Raw genomic sequence first — 7790 nt, 5'->3', positions numbered from 1 at the left:
CCCGACAAAGAGGTTCGGTATTTCATTTAATTAATATAAACGATGGTTTTGTTTATTTAATTTTATACCAAATTCTTTTTGACAAATTTAGAATTTGCAATATGTTTTGTCAGATAAAGTAAAAGCCTACTCTTTAATAAAAAAAAATCAAGTATTTTTTCAAATTATATTAAGTATCGCAAACCCATTTTTACCAGTTTTAGGTTGATGTTAACTATTGTATTGTAATATGTTAACCCAGCAATGTATTACGTATACCATGTAGTGTAATATGTTAAACCCGTATTGTAATACGTTGACCCGGCATAGTAATGGAATGACCATGCATCGTAATACATGCAGTAATAAGTATCTTGAACATGTAAAATGTTAAACCTGTATTGTAAAAGGTTGACAGAGTATTGTAATTTGTGTATTAGTTGTTAGTTTGCTGTCATGTATTTTTTCTCAACCTTATATAACGGAATACAGTGGCGTATTGGGGGGCCCAAGCTTCGCTTAAAATTTACGGAGCGTAAATTGCAAAGAAGCTATGCGTAAACCAGATGCATTTTCATGCGTTGGGGGGGGGGGGGGCTGGATCCGCCACTGACGGAGTATGAATTTGGATTTAGATTACATATGATGTTATCTCTGTAAAAGACTCAAAGTATGTCTGGCGTCCACGATACACAGCGTACATGGTTCACTTCCGTGAGTTATCTGTTTATCCAGGTACCCCGGGCTTCCCACACTAAGGTGGAAATGAAAGGTGTAAACCACTTTCGCTGTCGTCGTCAAGTTTCAGTTAGCGTGATTCATAATATTTGTGTGGCAGTAGTCCTCCCATCTTTTGTACAAATTCAACTAGTTTCTGGATAACTCAATTACGACCACACGTTCAAAATGTTGTTTACTTCCGGGTACGACCTTGATCCGAGATACTGTAGAATACTTTATTTTCGCTTGGAATTTATTTTCGCTATTTTCGCTGAAGGGATGATTCCGTGAAAATAAAATCCAGCGAATATACTTTTTTTCCTATATTTTCACTTTAAACTCATCCAAAATCAGTGAAAATAAATTCCAAGCAAACGCCCAAAAAGCCTTTTCAGCGAAAATTAATTCCGGCGAAAATAAAGTATTCCACAGTAACCTCTCACAGCAGGTAGTCGTGTTACTACACCGGGGTATGCACATTCCAAAATGTTCCAATGTTCTATGGTACTCTAGCAACCTTTATGGATCGTAATTTGTAAATAGGTATCGCGATTTTCAACCAATTTCTGTTTAGTTTGACCAATTTGTCCACTAGAATTACTAGCAATCTGGATTTGATTGTATTAGGCGCTTTTTTTATTACTTGAAACTGCTATAATTTAATAAATCTATTGAACAAGTTTTTTGAAATGCTACGACTTGACAGGTTGACATTTACAATGTATTGCGACCTCAGCAATCTGTATACATTAGCGGAAGCACTAGAAAAACACGTAGGGGGATACTTGAAGGATAATTTGTGTACTGGGGAGGGATGTGCAAAATATATACTAGTATGTATTTTGGGATATATATATATTAAATCCTTGGGCTATAAATCTTACACTGGGAAACATTAATCAAAATCTCCACTTCAGATGAAGTTCTTTAGAATTTTCTTTTGGGATAAGATTTAACACATCAAACTGTGCTTTGCAGTAACTCTACATACATTTCCCTACCTTTGAGGTCGATGACCTGGGGTGTATTATGTGTATTTGTATATCGCGGAATCCCGGAAGTTGTTCGATAAAAAATCATTTTGTTCAACTTCCGGGTTGCTTTTATATCACATATTTTCGATAAATCACTGTTAGTAATTACAGTATTGGAGTGACTTTAATCATTTTATGTCTTTCAATTAATTAAGTTTGATTAAAGGCATAATTTTCGCCATGATGCTACTCTACTGTCAGGATAAGGCTGTGACACATTTTACGAAAAGTGCATGGGTTTCTCACCAATTCTACATTTACTAAAATTTGGCGCGAAATAAAGAAGAAACATTAACGAAGCAAACGTGTCTAGTGACGCATATGACTTGTGATTGTGATTGGTACAAGTTAATTTAAAACAGATCCGTGGAACCTGAGTGTACTACATACAATGACATCGCAGAGGAAACACCAATGTTTATACTAGTGCCCTGCGATAGGAATGTAACGCGTTCATATTTAGTACCATTTTAGTCACTATAATGCTGCAAGTCAGCTCATTACAGTGCCAAATTACTGCATCCACGCGAAGACGTAGCATGATAACGCAGCTCGGTAGCTGGGGTCGGATTATGTTTAACAATTCTGTGTGTGCTAGCCCGAGCGCTATCACCACAAAAAGAGACCATCGAACCATGTGGTTCGATTTCGCGGAATCAGCGTCACAGGAGGGAGAACTCACGCCGCGGAACAGACGTGGGCATTTCTGCACGCATACATACATACGGAGTGGTAAGGGGAAATCCCCATAATTACATATTTACTTTTTTTAACCCTCTATTATATGGTATAAACTAAGCCCCGCACTACCTTGTTTAGTCAAAACTTGTTGAAGCTCGTTGATACTCAGAGACAAATGGCAATCGAAGAAATTCAAACTCAGTACTGCGATGGACGACTGCTACTCTACGCCTCGGCGACCATCAATATGTGTATCATTTGGTACTTTGCCGCCTTTATTTGTATCGATAAGTTATTACCGAGCATACTCTCCGAGCAAGGTACGGAGTCTTTGAAGTTGGTGCATGCGTGTTACCCAGAACAAACCAGACGATTGTAAGTACGGTTCACTTTCCTCACTCTCTCATTGCAGTCACATATTTAGTTTTGAGGTATTTTTAACGATGGTGTTGCATTTTTTTCGTTCTCTGTTAAATGTGTGTTCCAATATTTCACATAAATAAAGCACAGTGTACTACTATTTTACACGCGTTGATTACATCGCACGGGGCTTATATCGAACACGACGCTGTGCGGAGGGGTGGGCGCGGGTAGTCTAGTCTGATAATTTCTCGAATCAATGTTATATATTACAAGGTATTTCCATTTTACCATTTATTCAATTCTGGCTAAATGATTTTCAACACTCGCCGAGCGCCACGTTCGCACTGAATGTCACCGTGATTGTCCGAAAGAGCCGTGTTTATTCAGAGACGTTGTCGCTAAATCTTACACAGCCGGACATAGTCCGAAACACAGATACCGCTGACCCCACCCTTGACACAGACACCACATTAAGTGATATTGAAATTCAGTTGTAATTGACGATCGACCGGATAGACGTGAATGACCTTGACGTTTTCGACGAATCAACGCGTGGGACATTTTACAAGTTAATCGGATATTTTTCAAATACGGAGAAAATATACCGCCCGTATGCATCATGGTTCTTTTTTAGTATCCGTGTATGCTTGGAATTACGAGTTGTAACGGAATGGGTGACGTACGGATTATTTTACTCGCTAGTATAATTGTTACTTCTCATGGCGGTAATACTAAATTCATCAGTGGAATAAAAAGAATCTGGCAACTATTAGTTATCTGTGATTGGACAAGAACGATGAATAAAGTTCAAAGTTCAAGAGTGAATATACCTGTGTTATGCGTTCCATTTCGAAAGTGCCCTGTGATGGCATGTACGAGAACAGTTGCCTCGTCGTCATTGCTGCTTAATGCTTGTTTTCACTACGGAAGTAAAACATACGAGTTGAATAGGTCGAAAATCAGACATCTTTTTATTAGACGATCAGACCAAGATACCAAGGTGACCGCGAAGGCACGAAGATGTGTTTAATGGAACTCGTCATGATCATGTGGCCAATTCTACGACAAACGCAGTGGCATAAATGCAATATTCATATTTACATATTTAAACACGAGTGTATGCAACTGAAATTTTTGTTTTTGTCATATATGGATACTATAAAGTCAGAAAATAAAGCAATTAGTAGAAGACATCTTTTCAATAACATGACGATGGTCCATTTTGATTAGCGGTATCTTCGATCATAGGTGTCGATCGGAATCAGAACAGGAAATAGGCATACACATGGTAATATATAGATACGATGCCGGAAACCATGTAGCATATTGCTTTTTAGAAATAAAATATAATATTGTATTTAAAAAATACATAATCACAACTATCATCGCATTTAACGTTATTTATTTGGCTCCTACAATCCAAGACGCTGTATGATTGGAAATCGAGACCAGCGGGCCATTCTGAATCCAGGGTTCCTATTGAAAAGTGACCACCCGTTTTGAATCGGTGGACTGAGGGGAGTTCGGGAAAACTGTTTGTTTTTTGTTTTACACTCGATCATGGGAGGATCACGGCAAGTACCATCGACGAGAAAATCCCAATTGAAATTTCAGACCAGGCTGATCAACCACTGCCATTTGTTCGCCCTTGTAACGCTGTTGCTGCAATATATACTACGCCCCCACTGGCACTGACACTTAAATCGAAACAGAATACTAGTACACCTTTGACAGGGACCTGAGTCACGGCAAAGTATGTCTAGTGAATTCTCTAAAACGCAGTTTCCTTTTCATTGACATTGTCATTCTTCCAACATCCGACTCAATCTCAAATGATGTATGTTATATTCATAACATAAGTAATACTAGGGAAAGATGAAACGAATTCTAAAATTAGAAAGGCGTTTACTAGTTGAAATAAAAAAACTCAAGAAAATGACGTAACCACGCAAATAAGAGAACTATATTTTAAGCTCTCCCAAAACATCAACGATAGACCATTTCCCTTTCGCTGCGAGATCCCGCGTTACGCGTTTAATAAATAGTAAATAATGTTTTTTCCCCCACTATTTCCCGTTGTGTTTGTTATAAGACCAAGTGGGGCGTATACAACGCACGTGTAAAATAACAGTTGTTTGTTTACATGAAAGTAAAACACTTGTTGCATGACGACCACCGCAGTAAACGTAACATTACGATAGTCGCCCAATAATAACGAAGTATTGACAAGAGGGACGTTGGTGACAGTTTTGTATTCAACCATTTTGAGCGGGAAACTATGGATCTGTCTATTTAGATATTTAAAGAAGTTCTCTCTATGGAGTTATTTATTACAAACACATTATTTTTCATAACAATTCAAAGCTTAATTTAAATTGCCTTCCGCATTTTAGTTCCTTTTTTCCAATGACGTAACTTTTGGATTCTCGCTGTCTTGTTTATCTGAAAAATCAGATTAAAACCGAACATGGACTTATATGTGGCAAGTATGCCTTTCGGAATAACTACTTAGGACAACGACTACCAAATATTGCCTAATATATACCATATTTATCAGTCGTAGTGGCTTTTAATTTCAATACTTCAAATATTTTCAATGCTACTTTAAGTTATTACTAGTTTGGACGCGGACCCAAGATCCTGTGTCTGTAATGACTATTGTTGTATAGTACATTCCCATGAAATGTATTGATTTTGAGAAAATCACGAACCGTCGCTCGTTCATTGAATCCCAACGTTGTCGGGGTTTCCGTGTTAACATTGACGTAAAACAGAGGTTTTTATCTTTATGATGTTATTAACAGACAGACAACAGGCACAGACTGCAAATGACAACAAACAGTTGTAGTAAGAACCCACCGACAATCAAAATTACCAGTATGATTATCTATTAGTATGTATTTTCTTGGTATGCGACATGTTTCAGAAATCATCGGTAACTTGGCATATTTTGAAACACTATAATTTCATTTCATTAAAAATCCACTGTCGCTTGAGACGCGTCGTGTCCGATAGGGGTCCCTTGCAACGCAACCAACGCATGTAAAATATATTGTTAATAAAATATAATGAAATAAAGACGCGCGCCGCGTGATGCGCGCCGTGGCGCTTTATAAAGATAATGACTCTAAATCGGAGACATGTCCCTTCACGAATAATTATTTAAGTTATAAACGCAATACGCATATCATTTCTTCAATGCTCGTTGCAGTAACCTATCCTCTTTTTTTCGTTACAGTTATGTTGACTTCCTACCGCAGCTTGGCATGCCAGTGGTTGGATTATACCTTATGTACTCATCAAACGTAATGGAAAAACCCTTTAGCGGGCCCATTGATAACGCAACCCAAGTAGCATTCTCGGTTATGTTGGGCATATATCTATTCCGCAGCTTCCGTGAGCTATTCACGTTCGGGATCGAAAAACACTTTAAAGCTAATCTCCTCCACCACGTGGTCACCGTGGTAACGTACGCCGTGTTATTGGACAGCAAAGAGAATGGAGTGTATGGCGTCATTGGCCTCATTGCGGAAGGAAGTAGTTTCTTCATTGAACTTGGAAAATACCTGAAATCAGTCAGCTTGCGGGATCATTGTTTTTACAAAGTCGTTAAATCGTTCGGCGTCGTATCTACCGTCTCCTTGCGAGGCCTCGTCCCTATTGTTTCAGTGGCGTTGTCAATAACAACGGAAAGTCCTTTAACCATGGGCTATATATCAGTGACGATGTTTTTCACCAGTGGGTTGTTTTTTGGTGTAATTAACTTCTACCTTGTCGAGGCGACTGTTGAGTCTGCCCTACGTCAGTGTTTTTGTGATTCCCGGCGACCATTGGGCGATGATCCCCGTTTCCGGCATTTAAGCACTCAGATCTGGCAACATCGAGTTCGCTCAGATCAATATCAGTCTGGTTCTCAGGCGTACGTGGTAGCCGAACCAAATATATACGACACATTGCCTCCGCCTGCACCATCTTCTCCCGTGAAGAAAACCACTGACAATATCATCGAATTTTCCACATCGCCGGATGTGGCCACGTCGACCACCCTTAAAGACAAGCAAGACTCCAAACAGACGCTATCAGCGGTTTCAGCGAACCCAAAGTATGGATCCGTAGATCATAACGCAGCGAACATATATTCTATAGTGTGCGAATGAATCTCATTTCAAAGGGAAACTATGTAAATGTAATAGAATACTATAAACATGCTTTTATAACAGGCATATTCCTCTTTATATGCACCCACTGCGTTTATTGGCCGATTCGGCGACGATATATTTCGTGTTCCTGACGGAAGCATTTTATCTACGCTAAATTTAATTAATTTCATTCATTTCCGATTTAAATGTAGTCCCTGGTCGGTTTCACTAGCGATGACCATTGTATGACTACCCGAAACCCAGGCAGAACATACATGCCATTTTCTAGTAAGACGCCCTCAATTGTCAGAATCGATATCGGTTATATGTAATTAAAATCTTTTACAGCGACGACGGGAATTAAAAGCGAACGCATACTTTATGTAAGATTTGAAGAAGATTTATGTAAATGAGTCTTAAGCATGGCCCTTATAGGTCACAATTTGTTTTGTCATTGGGGGTAATTGGGACACTCATTAAGGTAGTGAATTTGTACCTAAAGAAGTACCAGGCTGTGTGAACTTTTGCCGGTCATGTATAACGTTATCTCCCCGTTTTGGTGGTTTATCAGGAGTGGGAACAGTTAAACACTACGAGTTTCCGTTCCGTTTTCAACATTGAGAAATTCAGAAAGGAAATTCAGAAATATATTAAGAACAATTCACAAGGAAATGTACAGAGTAATAATTTTCATAATTACCCGAATACAGATGAATATTAAAAAACATAATTTTCTATATTCTCTATATTTCGCATATTATTTGTTGTGAATTATGACTGAAACAAACTGAATGAAATTACAACCTATGAAGTGTGTTCAACTCAGGTATGAACAATAAACTCAATAAAGATTCATTTATTAAATATTTTGTTT

General features: G+C 38.4%; 1 protein-coding gene across 1 annotated transcript; it reads left to right on the top strand.

Annotated features, from left to right (window-relative positions):
* Positions 1 to 2620: 2620 nt before the first annotated feature.
* On the top strand, positions 2621 to 7122 carry LOC100379037 (uncharacterized). Its single transcript, XM_002740468.3, has 2 exons — positions 2621 to 2789; positions 6016 to 7122. Exons 1-2 carry the CDS (start codon positions 2662 to 2664, stop codon positions 6932 to 6934), a joined length of 1047 nt encoding a protein of 348 aa, XP_002740514.2. The 5' UTR covers positions 2621 to 2661; the 3' UTR covers positions 6935 to 7122.
* Positions 7123 to 7790: the final 668 nt, after the last annotated feature.

This window comes from Saccoglossus kowalevskii, chromosome 4 (assembly GCF_978046115.1).
Source record: "Saccoglossus kowalevskii chromosome 4, keSacKowa6.1, whole genome shotgun sequence".
In the NCBI taxonomy this organism is placed as follows: Eukaryota; Metazoa; Hemichordata; class Enteropneusta; family Harrimaniidae; genus Saccoglossus; species Saccoglossus kowalevskii.
Note: the sequence above shows the minus strand (reverse complement) of the source record. Positions and strands in the feature narration are given on the sequence as shown.